General features: G+C 40.0%; 1 protein-coding gene across 4 annotated transcripts in view; it reads right to left on the bottom strand.

Annotated features, from left to right (window-relative positions):
• AHCYL2 (adenosylhomocysteinase like 2) overlaps positions 1-16,318 on the bottom strand; it is a 187,327-nt gene that overhangs the window by 22,179 nt on the left and 148,830 nt on the right. For all 4 annotated transcript variants that reach the window (XM_040259613.1, XM_040259614.1, XM_040259616.1 and 1 more), the window contains exons 5-7: positions 8,673-8,775; positions 2,885-2,979; positions 205-311 (exon numbers count right to left, since the gene is read on the bottom strand). In XM_040259613.1, coding sequence (XP_040115547.1) covers positions 205-311; positions 2,885-2,979; positions 8,673-8,775 — 305 coding nt within the window. The remainder of the gene's footprint in view (positions 1-204; positions 312-2,884; positions 2,980-8,672; positions 8,776-16,318) is intronic.

Below are 16,318 nucleotides of genomic sequence, written 5' to 3'. Positions count from 1 at the left end.
CCTAGAGAAGGAAATGGCAACCCACTCCACTATTCTTCCTGGGAAAACACCATGGACAGAGAAGCCTGGTGGACTACCGTCATGGACTTGCAAAGAGTTGAACATGACTTAGCAAATAAACAGCAACAACAATTCTGTAAGTATGTGATTACATGAACATATGTCCAGGCTGCATAAAGCCAGCATGCCTATGTCAAATCTTACCTATGGACTCCAGTAACACTCTCCTCCACTATGCCCTTAATTTTCTTAAACATGTTGGGATACTTCTTATAAATCCAGTGAGTAAGATCCCCTCCATCATCCAAGATCTGGAATAATAAGCATCAATAATGTCATATTTAAAATTTTGTAAATGGTTAAACAAAGTAATTTACAGTGGTCATTATACAGAAGAAAATGACAGTGAGATGAAATGTCAACTGTAATTCTCACAGCCAAGTGAACTTCCCAAATGACATACCTACTAGGATCAAACTTACAGCAATGCAATGAGGATTTTCTTATGGACTAATAGCTTAAGTGATTATCTAGACCACTAGCTCTTGACTGTACTATAGATAGTCAGAAAGCTTAAACCTAATAGCTTATTTATATTAGTTAAATTCAGGACTTTGAATATAATCAGTGAAAGCTTAGTAAAACCAGGTAATTAGTCTCTCTCCCAGAACAATGGCTTATAAAACTGTATTTGTTAATCCTTTACTTGTCCCAAAGTTCAGGCATTCTCCTACCCAAAATGCTCAGGCAGCACAGTAGGGTTTTGCCTAGCACAACCTCACACTCTCTATAAACCAAATTAAAAATAACTAGGGAACTGTGCAGCATGTAGGTGTGCAAGCATGCCTCTGAACAGCTCATCACTATTTCAGGTTGGGATTAAAGAAAAACACAAAGCTGTGCCCACTGGAGCTTTCATCAGCAGAGGAAAGTTTCTGAATTATAAATAAGCTAAAGAAAGATTAGCTTAGAATACGATTAGGCAGTAGGCTGTGGCATTTCAGCCCTTCACCTAGCTGTCAGAAATGCTTGGCAAGACTTTCCAAATTGTCACATACACTCTCCCAGAAAGACCCACAGGACTGAGCTGCCCTCTGCTGGCACATGCCCATTTTGCAGTGCCATCAGTTAACTCCACTACAAGTGTCAAAGGCACCATCCTGGATCCCTGCCTACACACAATCTCCAACCTTGTGTCTAATACCTGACCTCTTTTTTGCTTCTGCCCTTGTTTTTTTGTTTTGGGCAGCACCACTTAGCTTGTGGAATCCTAGTTCCCTGATCAGGGACTGAACCCAGGCCCTTGGCAGTGGACCACCAGGGAATTCCCAATTCTGCTCCTGCTGTTGATCTAATTTCTCTGATTCCACCAAACCTTATTTGAGAGTAGAGATCCAAGGCTGGACTCACTCTTACCCTTGCTCCATACTGTAAGTCAGTGCTCCATTTTTCTTGTGGTAGAAACCCTCAGAACAGAGTCCCTAAGGAACAGAAAGGGTCCTCTGCATTTCTCTCTCCCTTTTTACACGTATGAAATCCCTCATGGCGTTTTTCCTTGCAGCCTCTGATCCCTAGCATACAAAATATGCTATATAAGAAAGACTGTATCTTAGAATAACTATTCTCATCCACTTTTTCCTTTTAACAAAGATTTTGAATACAGGCAGGTGGTTGCTATCCCTAATATTTATTTATTGAATAAAGCCTATAATTAGCCTGTCATTCTACTGCAGAAAATTCTTGTCACCCAGGAATCTTCCTGAGGTTAGTGAGCAAGTAAAAGTACTAGATCTTTACAGGATCCAAAAAAGATTATGAGTAGTGTTTTCTGGGGTCACAGTTCTTATCCTTGTCTTACTCACTTTGTCAACCTTTCCAGCAGTTTATGCTGATCTACAGTCTGTAAATACTTGCTATGTACAATGCCCTGTCCTCCCTATGTTCGTGACTATACAATTAATATTTTATTCCCAGTAGAACCTCTGTCAGTCACACTCCGTTCTGGCACTGTTAAACTCTGCTGGAATGAGCTGACTCATCGTGCAGCCAACTCCTCCCTCCCTTTGAGGATACAAAGGTTTTAACCCAGCTTTCCTCAAATCAACCCTTGGTGCATTGTGACCTGCATCACAGAATCTAGAAAGACAGGCTGCTTCTCCCTCTGTCTCCCAGGTAAAGCCTGCTCTGCAGTCTTTAGCAGCAAGTAATAGTTGGACTAGCGCTTCAAGGATTCTTGTTTTTAGTTGATTTCCTTAATTTCTCCTCTCACTCCTATCCGGAAAGGTTTGCAAAGTAGGAGTGCATCGTACTTGTGCAGCTCTGTGCTTCCCTTTATGAATCTAATATGCTATCAGTCTTCTTCAAGCACTTTAAAAAAAAGTGAAACAAAAATAAAAACTAAGCAAAAATTAAAAGCCCCAACTTCCTAACGTAAGAAATGAATAAAGAAGAAATTTGAACTTGGAATCCCTTCAGGTTTACTATAAATTTAGCATGTGATTCTAGAGAGAAAGCTATGTACCACAGGAGCGGTGTGTGTTGGAGGAGGTGCTGGTAAGCAGTGTTAGGAGATAGTAACTCATTCATCTTACTTTTTAACCAGTCATGTGTGAACCTGGAGCAGTATTTTAATGCTACTGATGAATATGAGCACTTCTAAGATCAGCACTGACAATTATAAGCACTTTGAGGCTGTAAAGAGGTTTAATATTCTCGGGATATCCTAAGCATAAGCATCTAGTTCTGCTGGACGCCCAAGTATATCAGATGAAAAAGGAAACATCTTCCTTCCTTCCTTCCTGTTGGGAAACCCTCTCCCAGGCCACACCCTCCCTCCCTGTACCCCCAGGTCCCAGTGAACTGTGCTAACAGAAACCTAACACACCATGTTTGGCTGCCAGCCCTCCACATTCACACATCTGTCAATGCACCACCAGAAGTCATCTTCTGACTCTCCTTTCCAGGCAAACACAGGAAATCCTGAGAAAAAAGAACAAAGAGAAACCACTGAAGCTTAAAAAAAGGGCTGACCCTCAGTTTTGGCAAGAAGATGAGATGCTAGTTTTTCCCAGTTCCAAACTTGTTTTGCTGTTCTTCTTAGGCTGACTGATTAAATATTGTCTTCAGCCCCCTTTATCCATTCCTTCATCTTTGGTGGTCATTTTATTCTTGTTAGACCAAAGAGGACAAACAAAAGGCCCAAGAGTATGAGGGATGCTAAAAATATGACTAAAGGCAAAAATAGGAAACTAGAAATATGTACTTTTTCATCTAGTCCGACTGGAATTCCCACCATTTCCCAATTACATTTTGATCTTTTTTTGCTTCTCTACCTTAGTCATTCCACCTCCTTCATCAGGAAAACCCTTATACTCTTCTCCCTCTGTTCAAATGTTGCTACACTTTACTAGCCAATAAGTGGCATGATCCTAATGAAGACTTATTAACTCAGCTGTAAGTGATCTCTCATGGAATCTGATCTTTTATTAGCCCCTTGCTGGTACACTGAATGCGGGTTTATGATCTGTTGTGGCATTATCATATATGTCCTTGTATTATCATTGTTTGTATATGTGTCTTTTCTCCTCAACTACAATATAAGGTTCTGAGTGCAAAGACTCTCTTATTTGCCCTTAGAGTCAGTCAATAAGCATTTGTTGGGAAAATAAAAAGAAATGAACTGTATATGTACAATTAATTGAACTACATATTTATATATGTGTACTTTCTATACATAATTTATACATTAATAAAAATTTTACAAATGAATGAATGTAAATGAAAGAACAAATAAAATGTTGACAGTGTTTGCAAAAGGAGAGATATACATGCACTATAGAACTTTCCCAGAATTTCTCAAGGGATCTGAAGCAAATTTTTTGTACCCTGATCTGTGTTGTGCTGTCAGAGAGGGAGCGCAAGAAACCAGCAAAGTACAAAGTACAAATTTCTCTATTTCTTTTTTTCTAACACAGTCATTTATTTTTCTTGCCATTGCCAAACATTTCCCAAATCTTACTCACCAGAAATTAACAGAGCTTCTCCATTTTCCCCCCTGACAATCCTTATGAATGGAAAGGGCTTTAAGGGAGCAACTGCCAATGACAATGTCGAGTGGATCGACCATGTCCTTCTTTTCTTTCAAAATTACCTGTTCTGGCAGTATCCCAACCAGGTTTCAATGCTTCTGTGTTTCAAAGTGGTCTTCACAAAAGCCCACATTTTAAGGGTATATGGAGGAGCACAGAGAACAGTTAACAGTTAACCTTTTAGATTTTGAAAAGGCAGTATTGGTCCACATCAGGGTTAAGGGTCTCTGGCTTTTAATGTGGTGTAAGCCACAAAAATTGGCAATAATACAGAAGACCAATATTTATGGAAAAGGGGAAGAGAATTCAGAAATACAACAACAGAGCTGCTCTAATCAATGCTCCAGGAAAAGCCATCCTGAAGGAGAAACAGCCTAACAGATACTATTGGCTAGGCGAGAGGTTCAGAAAAAGAACTCTTCTTTCCAACTCCAGATAAATATCTACACCTGGTGTCAAAGTGTCAGGTTATAAAGAGGACAAAACACAATGTCTAAAAAAGAGGGTAGAGGACAACATTCTCAGAAAATGCAGAGAGACAGACCTTGGCTAAACGGAGATATGAGAACGTAAGAGTGCAGACTAACGATCAGGTCAAGTCCAGGGGAGAAGGAATGTACACCTTGGCTACCAATCTTCATGGCAGTACCAGCAATATTAGGGTTCTGTGTCAAATATCAGAGGCAAAAGGGTATTACTCCTCAATCCTCAAAACCACAGGAACAAGATAAACTGCAGGAAAGTTGATCTGAGGTGGTATTGATTTGTGCTGCTTTCTTCTTTCCAGTCATTTTATATGAGACTCATTTCTCCTAAGGCTGCATTACTTACTGCCACCTGGGACAAAGTATTTCCCAGGAAAACTTGTGTCCAGCGGGTCTAGCTTTTTTATTCTAAGTATTTTCTCACTTTAAATCCTAAAACCATAATGAGACAACAGCCTCCATAAATTCTGTCACCTAGGCAGACAGGGGAACCTTATTAAAGGAGTGACAACAGTTCTAGGTTCTAGGCTTGTTATATCACAAATACAAACTCATCAATTGGTATGGTTTTGAAAAGTTAGTTTGCGGAGAAGGGAATGGCAATCCACTCCAGTATTCTTGCTTGGAGAAGCCCATGGACAGAGGAGCCTGGCAGACTACAGTCCATGGGGTCGCAAAGAGTCAGACAGGACTGAGCAACCAACACTACTAAAAGCCTGACACCACACTCAAAGCTGAGCAGTTGCTTAGGTTCTTTGGTCTGTGGGCTGAGGGATGGATCTGTTCACATGTGGAGATGTACTGGGTTTAGAATCAGCTTTGTAAAACCATTCTGGAATAAAGCTCAACTGGAGAAGTGAGGGGAAAAAAAAAGTTAGTTTGGAATCATTTTATAAGATAGATGACGGAGTAACTACGGAATCAATGGCACTTCCAAGAACATTCTATACCCCAGTATGGAAAGGATAATCGAACAGGTTTCTTAGTCTTGTACAGGGCAAGAGGGCCTACAGTGGACCTTAGCGGGAGCTCTTTGGGCAAGAGGAGAGAAAATAGGGCGACTCCAATGAGAATATCAGGAAAATCTACCAAAAAGGAGATGGGGGTGCGGGTGGTGGAGGGTTCACAAGAATCAGTAGAAGAAACAGTTAAATTTACACAGGAGGAAGGAGCTGAGAGTGTCACAGCCTTACACAAACAGCTGAAATAGTAAATTTCTCTTTACTCGGCTCCCGTGACTCAGGCCTCTCCACACAGGTCCCTGTGACAAGAGCCTTCCACCCACTCTCCCAGGAGTGCTTTCACACTGACCGCCTATTTCTTTCCTCATTTATGACTCGTCTCTGGGGACTTGACTTTCTGGAACTGTGTTGGCACCGGCTCCTGCTCTGGTTCTCTACAGTGTGTACATCTCCACAGGTGTCACCACTAGCAGCACCTCATGATTCCTCCTCTGATCCTTCCCTACTCTAAGACTCAGCTCTGTCTCAGGAAGCTCAATGCCGGGCTGCTGCCGCCACCTTAGAAACCATCGGCTCCTGGGCTACCACCTTCGCTTCTCTTCTTCTTGCTGTCGCTGTTTTATCTTCACCAGCTTCTCAAAGCTTTCGGTTGTTGTCGGGTTGACAACCAATTCTCAGAGTGGACAGACTCGATGTGATCCCTGACACCATTCTCTGACACAAATTCTTTCTGACAGAGAAGACACTTGAATTTTCCAGCCACAAACATTCCCAATGTACAAGAGCCCAGGTGAGCTTTAAGACCAGATACACTACGGTAGACAGCCTCACAACCCTGGTTAGGACACTGAATGCGATGATACTTTTTGATATCTGACTTCTATTTGTGTAGTACTTCTTGGCTCAAGGTCAGTAGCCCAGGACGAGTATATTTTAACTTCCGATCATCAGGTACCAGATCCTGAAGCACCTTTCTCTTAGGCCATTCCTTGGCCAGTTCAGCAGAAGCCAGTTCCTGCAGGTGGTATACAGCTATCTGCCTCTGAACTTGGCCTCCACTCTGACTCCAAGCTCATGTCCTGCAAGCACTCTGGCTGACATGACTCTGGAAAGAACAACATAGGACTATTGGGGAAGCTATTATGATTTGCCATGACATGATACTTCATCCCTGCTAGTGAATGAAGCTGTTCCCCACAATGCTGATAGGTAAACATTTCCTGTTTGCTGTTTCCCTGTGTTTCTTTAAGCCCTCTATGGTCTTTCTCCCCACTGCCTGGCAGGTAGGACAGGAGATACTGCCTTTATCCACAATGTCTAAGTACCACTGCTCCTCTAAACTGCCTGCTGCATAAACTGGTGGTTCCTTCCAAATACGGTGAGTCTGGGCTTTGGGATTAGGCTGAGCTTTAGGCTGCTGCTTCCTCCCATAAAGCTTATGCTTCTTCTGAGGAAATTCTCTGATAGTCTTCATCTCCTTCCTGCCTGGGTTTCCTTTTTTCTTTGGTTGATACTGCATCTGACCCTTCTACATGGGAAGCAGCAGCTGACTTGATCCTTCTCATCTTCATCTAGTAGGTAGATTTTTGGAAAGATGCTAGAAAATCACTCACTGGTTCACGAAGCAGATGATGAGCCACTTAAGGAGTCATCATGAGGGATAGTGGATTGGAAACTATTATCCTTTATGGAGCATTGGGTTCTGCTATTCTTAGCTTCCATGATCCTCGTGCTTCTCTGCTGCTTAAAGGGTGTGGGTCCTGGGGTAGCAGGCACTACACGGAGTCTGGAAGACATCACTCCCTCTCCTCACCTAACAAATTCACCCAAGGGCTCCAGACAGACAATGCCACTTCCGCTCTCCTCTCTACTCCCAGATGTGGAGTCGGGGCCCGAGCCCTCTCTGTTTCTTTTGTCCTTCAAGTGTCAGTGGCTGTTGTGTTCAAATATTAGTCTGCCAGGTCAAGTCCTGTTTAGTGCTAAAGCAGAAGTATCAAACATTAAATCAGAGCACACTGCCGAAAAACCAGTAGGACCACAAAATTATATCTGAAGCATTTTCTTTTCTAATCCATATGACCTTGAAAGTGAAAGTGAAAGTTGCTCAGTCTTGTCTGAGTCTTTGCAACCCCATGGACTATACAGTCCATGGAATTTTCCAGGCCAGAATACTAGAATGGGTAGCCGTTCCTTTCTCCAGGGGATTATCCTAGCCCAGGGATCGAACCCAGGTCTCCTGCATTGTAGGCAGATACTTTACCAGCTGAGCCACAAAGGAAACCCCATATGACCTTAGACAGTGAATGTGTTCACTGGTGTTCTAATATTAGCAAGGCAAGGCAAAGCATTAACTAATAATGGAATACAGACTTAAGAAGATATTTGTGACTGTAAAGCAACATGGTTACCTTGATCATATTTAACAAAAAGAAGTTCAGAAAGAGAGAAACCTCATCAAGAATAGGGACCCACCAAAATATGGAAACAGCCTAAGTGTTCATCAACAGAGGAATGGATAAAGAAGATGTGGTGTATGTGTATATATATATATATAATAGAATATTACTGAGCCTTGAAAAAAGAATGAAATAATGCCATTTGCAGCAACATGGATATGGACCTTGAGATTATCATACTATGTAAATTAAGTCAGAGAAAGACAAATATTAAATGATATCACTTATATGTGGAATCTAAAAATCAGTATACATGAACTTATTTACAAAATGGGAAGACTCACAGACATAGAACACAACTTATGGCTACCAAAAGGGAAGGTGCAAGACAGACAAATTAGGAGTATGGGATTAACAGACACACACTACCATATATATATATTAGATAAACAACAAGGATTTACTATATAGCATAAGAAAATACATTCAATGTCTCATAATAACCTATAGTGAAAAAGAACTGAAAAAAGAATACATATGTGTGTGTATGTGTGTACGCACACTTTACTGTATACCTGAAATTAATACAATATTGTGAATCAACTATACTTCATTTAAAAAAAAAGAATATTTCTTCCAAGACAACTTTAAATATCAACTTTCCTTACAGATTTACGTCAAAACAATGGAAGTTTTTGGAACCTTTAGCCAGAGACAAAGAGAACGTGCAAAAGGTCTTACCACTTTCTGCTAGAGCAGCCGCCACTTCGTTGAGGGTGGAATAGATGTTGCAGGCAGCCCATCGGCACTGTGCTCCCAGAGCTCCCAGAGTTTCCATAAGCACCTGTATTAAAGAGAAAGCAGCTGAGCAAGCACGGGCCAAACATCTGGCCAAGGAGTTAAGTTTATATATTTGACAATGAGAAAGTACATTAAGAATAACTAACACCAATGATTTTCAACTTGTGCTTTGCAGAAACTTCAGCACTTTGAGAATGGGGCAGGGGTTGAGGGTAGGCATAAGGAAGGCTCCCACTGAGCTGTATGCTTTTACTCATTTAACCTACTGGTCCTCCCTATAAGACTCAATTAAACCAAGGATTTCAGAGCCACACATCTTTTTAAAAACCACCAATTGATAATTCTGCTTCTCTTTAGGATGTAGAAAGCTGAAAGAGAAGCTTCCACTCTAAAAACAAGAAAAAGCTGTATAATCTACAAAACCATAACTCTTCTTGAGCCTATCAAAGAGCCGAGGTCATAATGCAACCAAGGAACTCCAGAGAACGGCAAATCCCTTTAGGGAGAGAGGGAACACAGTTTCATCCTTGTCAGAGTGCAGGAGGAAGAGGTGGCTGTCATACAACAGAGTAAGAAAAAATTAACTAAAATTTTAATGAATTAGTAAAGACTGAGTGTGGGAAAGTATCAATATGTCAGTTTGGAACTTCTGGTGGCCTGAGCCACAATGAGATTTCATACTCACGTGAAAGCTCTTTTCTAGGGGTTTCCAACCAGAGCTCATAAAAGATACTGAGGGCAGGGAGCTGATTGCTTGTGTTCAACAATAAGCATGAAATCTGGGCACTTTCCCAGTCTTCTCTCAGAGGAAGCAGAAGTCCTAAACTGTAGCAAGAAGAGCAGGAATTATGCCTACCATAAGGGACAAGCCAAAGACCCAATGCTTCTGGGGGAGAGTAGAAGCAAAAACTCTCTGCTCCTTAGGGAGTAGCTGAAAAACCCTCTTGGGCCCAGGACCCTACACTGATACAAAGTAAAAATCCACTGCCTTTCCAGAGGAACAGGAAAATATCTCTGCTCAAGACCTACCACAGGAGAACATTGGAACCCACCAAAAAAAGATACCCCATGTCCAAGGACAAAGGAGAAGCCACAACGAGACAGTAGGAAGGGCACAATCACATTAAAATCAAATCCCATGACCCAGAGGGATGGTATGGGGAGGGAGGTGGGAGGGGGGTTCAGGATAGGGAGACGTGTACACCTGTGGTGGATTCATGTTGATGTATGGCAAAACCAATACTATACTGCAAAGTAATTAGCCTCCAATTAAAATAAATAAATTTATATTAAAAAAAATAATAAAATCCCATAACCACCAGGTGGGTGACCCACAAACTGGAGAACAATAATACCAAGAAGTTCTCAAACTGTTGTAAAGGTTTTAGGTGCCACACCAGACTTCCCAGTGTGGGGATTCAGCAAAGGGACTGGTAATCTCTGGGGAATCTGACTTTGAAGGACAGTGGTATTTGCTTATAGATCTACCACAGATACAAGGAAAAATTTGGCTGTTATAGACAGGAGTGGAACACTGAAAAAGTCCTATCTTCACAGAGACCAGCCTAAGACAGATTGGACCAGAAAAATTTAAGAATTCCAATTGCTCTCACTATGAACCTAGCTCCAGAAAACAAGGAGCAGCAGCCTTCTGCTGCAGGGGGGACATGCACTTGAAGAGAGAGCCCCCCTGTGGCAAGCATGTGCAGAAGTAGTTGACAGCCTGAGGGTGGAGCAGAAATACTGAGAACCCTCTGGCTTGGAGGAATTTGTAGCCTTCGGTACAGAACAGAATTGAAATCCAGACCAGATCATGACGATAATGGAAACTAACATACTATCATTCAATATAAAAGTTCAAGACACACCAAAAAAGTAAAAAAAACCCAACCCATAGTCAGGAAAGAAAGTATTCAAGAGAACCAGACTGAGATAAGCTAATGTTTGATCAGATAGGAACTTTAAATATGATTATTATATTTATATTGAAGCAGTCGAGTGAAACAGATGGACATCCATGAACAGAGAATTTCAGCAAAGAGATTGAAACTATAAAAATCAAGTCAAATAGAAATGTTAGAATTTTTTTTAAGGTATCAGATTTAAGAATTCTTTCATTAGACTTATCATCAGACTGGGCATATCTAAGGACAGAATCAGTGAGCTTGAAGATAGATCGATAGAAATGGCCAAACTGAAATAGAGAAAGAAAAAAAGAGTCGGAGAAAAATCAGAAGAGAGTATCTAAGATCTATGGGATACCATCAATGGTCTAATTTACATGTAACTGGAGTTCTGGAAGGAGGAGAGAACAGGGCAAAAGATACATATGAAGAGTTAGAGATCAAATTGCCAACATTCACTGGATCACCGAAAAAGCAAGAGAGTTCCAGAAAACATTTATTTCTGCTTTATATGCCAAAGCCTTTGACTGTGTGGATCACAATAAACTGTGGAGAATTCTGAAAGAGATGGGAATACCAAACCACCTGACCTACCTCTTGAGAAACCTATATGCAGGTCAGGAAGCACCAGTTAGAACTGGACGAGACAACAGACTGGTTCCAAATAGGAAAAAGAGGATGTCAAGGCTGTATATTGTCACCCTGCTTATTTAACTTATATGCAGAGTACATTACATCATGAGAAACGCTAGCTGGAAGAAGCACAAGCTGGAATCAAGATTGCCGGGAGAAATATCAATAACCTCAGATATGCAGATGACACCACCCTTATGGCAGAAAGTGAAGAAGAACTAAAGAGCCTCTTGATGAAAGTGAAAGAGGAGAGTGAAAAAGTTGGCTTAAAGCTCAACATTCAGAAAATGAAGATCATGGCATCTGGTCCCATCTTCATGGGAAATAGATGGGGAAACAGTGGAAACAGTGTCAGACTTTATTTTTGGGGGGCTCCAAAATCACTGCAGATTGTGACTGTAGCCATGAAATTAAAAGATGCTTACTCTTTGGAAGGAAAGTTATGACCAACCTAGATAGCATATTAAAAAGCAGAGATATTACTTTGCCAACAAAGGTCCATCTAGTCAAGGCTATGGTTTTTCCAGTGGTCATGGATGGATGTGAGAGTTGGACTGTGAAGAAAGTTGAGCGCCGAAGAATTGATGCTTTTGAACAATTGATGCTTTTGAACTGTGGTTCTGGAGAAGACTCTTGCGAGTCCCTTGGACTGCAAGGAGATCCAACCTGTCCATCCTAAAGGAGATGAGTCCTGGGTATTCATTGGAAGAACTGATGCTGAGGCTGAAACTCAAATAGTTTGGCCACCTCATGCAAAGAGCTGACTCACTGGAAAAGACCCTGATGCTGGGAGGGATTGGGGACAGGAGGAGAAGGGGATGACAGAGGATGAGATGGCTGGATGGCATCACCAACTCAACGTACATGGGTTTGGGTGGACTCCGGGAGTTGGTGATGGACAGGGAGGCCTGGTGTGCTATGATTCATGGGGTCGCAAAGAGTCGGACACGGCTGAGTGACTGAACTGAACTGAACTGAATGGGCAATTATTTTTGAAAATTAATGAAAGAGGATCCAGGAACAATACTATTAACACTCCAGTAGCAAAGAGTACACTAGTGTACAGATCCACTAAAGGAAAAGGAACCAGCGCTCCATGGAGAAGAGGCTTATTCCAGGGATAGGACAGGGAAAGTACAAGATGAGCTTAGAGCCTCTTGTACCAGAAGCAAGGAAGTGCTCAAAGAATGAAAGGGAAATGTCAAAAGGCAAGGCACAGAAGCAAGATTTAAGGGGTTCCTTCTGGCCAAAATTTCAATAATTTTTAGCATAATAAATAATGATAGTAATGGATTATAATCCATTAAGTGAAATAAGAAACAATGACTCCATACAAAAAAAAGAAACTGAATGAATAAATGGAAAGTTTGATGAAGAATGGGATATTCACACAGTTTCTTATATCTACCTCACAAAATACTTATTAATTACAAAGTGGGAAAAATAACTTTTACAATAGAAAAGTCTGACAGACACCACCTCCATTAAGGGATCAAAATGAACATCAGTTATGGGACAAAATGAGATCAAATGCCAACTGATAGGATTAAATGGAAAAAAAAAAAGGCAGCATCATTTCCTACCAAAGGTACATAACTTGAATCTAATAATGAGGAAGCATCATAACAGTCTGAATTAAGGACATACTGCAGAATAACTTGTCTATAATCTTCAAAGTGTCAAGGTCATGAAAGTCAAACAAATCAACTGTCCAGCATTGAAGAAGACTAAAGAGAGATGACAATTAAACGAAATATATAACTAGGGACCAGATCCCTTGGTTATAAAAGTATTTGGACAATTAGTGAAGCTCAAATGGGACCTGAGGATTAGACAGCAATTATGAATCAGTGTTAATTTCCTAATTTTGAATGGTTGTATTCGTTGTATAGGAGAATGTCCTTGTTTATAGAAAATACACACTAAAGTCTTTGTGGAAGCACCATCAGGTTGGCAACTTACTCTCAAATGGTTCAGAAAATAAAAAGTTATCTGGTACAGTATTTGCAACTTTTCTGTAAGTATGTTTATTTCCAATTAAAATAATTATTATAATAAATTTAATCCACTGATTTAGTCCTGACTTACCTTCACTTCAATCTGTAAGATGGAGACAGGCAGACAGGCTTCTTTTTAAGAAGGGAGTGTACCACCCCACTGCTTTGATTAAGAGTTGTTTCAAGAAGGACAAAGCTTTGGTGAAAAAGTTTTAAAATTTCCTGATAGTAGTTAACTTTGGGTATTGATAATTTTCATTTTAAAAACTTTGTATTTTCTAATATTTATATACTAAATTAAAACTCTAATTAGAAATATGTTCTAATTCAAAAAGAACACTTGCAAACAGCTCCACTAATGTAGGTGAACATCCTCACATAATTTATCTAAGGTCACATAGTAAGTTAACAGCAGTCTCTAACGTCTTAATTTCCTTACCTTTCAATATCTGACCACATTTTTTTCTCTCCTGTTTTGCTTTTCACCTTAAAGAATTTCTGAATTCCTATAACTAGGATTTCTGAGTGTGTTAAACAAAAGGATCATACTGAAACATACCTACAAAGCAAAATAAATTAACTAGAAAAGTGACTGGGACCAAGAATACAAGAACTATTTAAAGAACTACGAGTCAAGACTGCTTGCTGGCTATCAGGGCTCAAGCAGAAGTGCAGGCAGGTGGAAGTGAGAGGGGGACAGAGGTTAGAAGCTGGTTTAACTTGATTTTAAATCATTACTGTTTAGAAAGAGTAGCTAAGAAATCTGATTGGAAAGAACTATGGAAACACACCTAAAAAATATAAGTAGATCCAAGTCTTAATGAAACATGGACAGGAAACTGTTAACTATGATAGTTATTTCTGGAGCATAGGATTATAGGAGACTGTCTTTCTACATTATAGATTGTGGTAATGCTTGAATGGGCTTCCCCAGTGGCTCAGTGGTAAAGAATCCACCTGCAATGCAGGGTGGGGAAGATCCCCTGGAGAAAGGCATGGCAACCCACTCCAGTATTCTCGCCTGGAGAATCCCCATGGATGAGGAGCCTGGTGGGCAACAGTCCATAGGGTCACGAAAGAGTTGGATATGACTGAAGCGACTTAACACACACACAATGCTTGAGCATTGTAAAATGAACATGAACTACCTTAGTAATCAGAAAAAATAAAGAGATTATAAATAAAACAAAGCAAAATTCCTTTGAAATTGTTTTTTAATGGATAAAGAAAAATGTGGTGAGGGAACAAGAAAATAATAAAATTGGTAAACTAATTTTCATTACTCCATTCAGGAAAAAAAAAAAAAAAACACAAAACCTTGAGGAGTGGTAATATTCAGTGAGCCAGGGGATAAAAAATAAACTGGTTGTAATTTAGCAACATGAGATAGGACAGAAGCACTTACTATTTTAAGTCACTACACTGAAGTCTCATGTCCCTGACTGGGGAAGCCCAAAAAAGGTTCCAAGATGGTTTCTGCCTTCATTTATCAGTCTGCAGTTCCAAAAAGAGTAGCTTTTCAATTTATTATACTAATTTTGGGTCGCCAAGGTACTCTTCCTCAGAGAACATGTAACCTAGAAAAGTCTCATAGGGGAGATGCTAACAGCAGCTGTCTGTGTCTTGAGGAATCTCTGCTGTTCTTAATAAGCAATGTGAATATGTAAGTGTTGCACTTAGGAGACAATCTTTTGGAAGTTAATCTAGCCATACAAGTGATCTGGATCTTATAAATCCTATAAAAGATTCCAGACAACTTCTCAATACACTAATTTCCTATAGTGGTCTCATTAGGGTAGGCAACTTAATATGTATTATTACAGCTTTGATGATGACTCTAAGTCAGTGGTTCTCAACAAAGCAACTTTGGTAGACTGTGGGGGCATTTTTAGTTGCCACAATAATTGGTAGGGGAGTGTTACTGGCATTTAGTGGGTATGGCCAGGGATCTTGACATTTTGAAAGTGTAGAACAGGGACTTCCCTGGTGGTCCAGTGTCTAAGACTCCATGCTCCTGATGCAGGCAGCCAGGGTTCGATCCCTGGTCAAGGAACTAGATTCCACATGCTACAACTAAAGATCCCTCGTGCCATAACTAAGACCCCTTGCAATCAAATAAATAAATAAATATTTTTTAAAAAAGAAAAGAAAGTATAGGACAGTCTCCTAGAGGGAAAAAAAAAAAAATCCATGCCATATCTGGTACAACTTCCAAATGTGCCAATGAAAAGTTCACATGAGTGAGAAACCTATTTATAATGATCTGAGTTTAGAACTTTATTCCACTTCACATATTAACAAAAGTATGGCTGTAGTTTTAATATAAGAATGCAAGAGTTTTCCCAAGAATGCAACAAATATATAAATCAAGAGAAAACACATACTTTTTATTGTTGTTGTTATTCAGAAATTTTACAAAAAGTTGTTTATAATTTCATAAAATTATATAATCTGGCAATATGGCTCTGATATTCTGGAACCAGTAACACATTTCTATTATATACATTTATATCACTCATTCAAACAATGCTATAAGTACAAATATCTGACTATACTTGTATCCAAGCACTTACATACTAAAATATGTTATTTTATTATAAGTTACTTTCCTTTTATTCTTCTTTCATATTTCAGTAAGGTTTTACATTTATTTTTTAATATTACATGTACTTACCTATGTTATGTGTGAATTTCATTTCAAGAAATATGGGGGCACTGCAAGCTATTTTTAAAATACTTTTTAAAAGGGGTTCATTTAATCTGATAAAGGTAAAAATTATGGATCTAAACCCACCATGGTAACCACAGTTCCCTGCCAGGACTGGTGGGGCATGAGCATGTGATCCAGTTCTGCTCAATGACATGACAGAGTGTTCTGGAGGACCTCTGGGAGAAGTTTCCTTGCTCTTGGGAGAGAGGAAGAAATGGTCCTTCTTCCTCTTCATGTCCATCTGGGATGGCTTGAAGAGCTGTCACCATCTTGCTATCAGCCTGAGGATAAAGTGAGCACAGAGAGAAGGCAGCTCCAGAAGAATCACAAACAGGTGAAACT

The sequence above is a fragment of the Oryx dammah genome, unplaced genomic scaffold (genome assembly GCF_014754425.2).
Source record: "Oryx dammah isolate SB20612 unplaced genomic scaffold, SCBI_Odam_1.1 HiC_scaffold_18, whole genome shotgun sequence".
Lineage (NCBI taxonomy): Eukaryota > Metazoa > Chordata > Mammalia > Artiodactyla > Bovidae > Oryx > Oryx dammah.
This window is presented reverse-complemented; position numbering and strand designations above follow the sequence as displayed.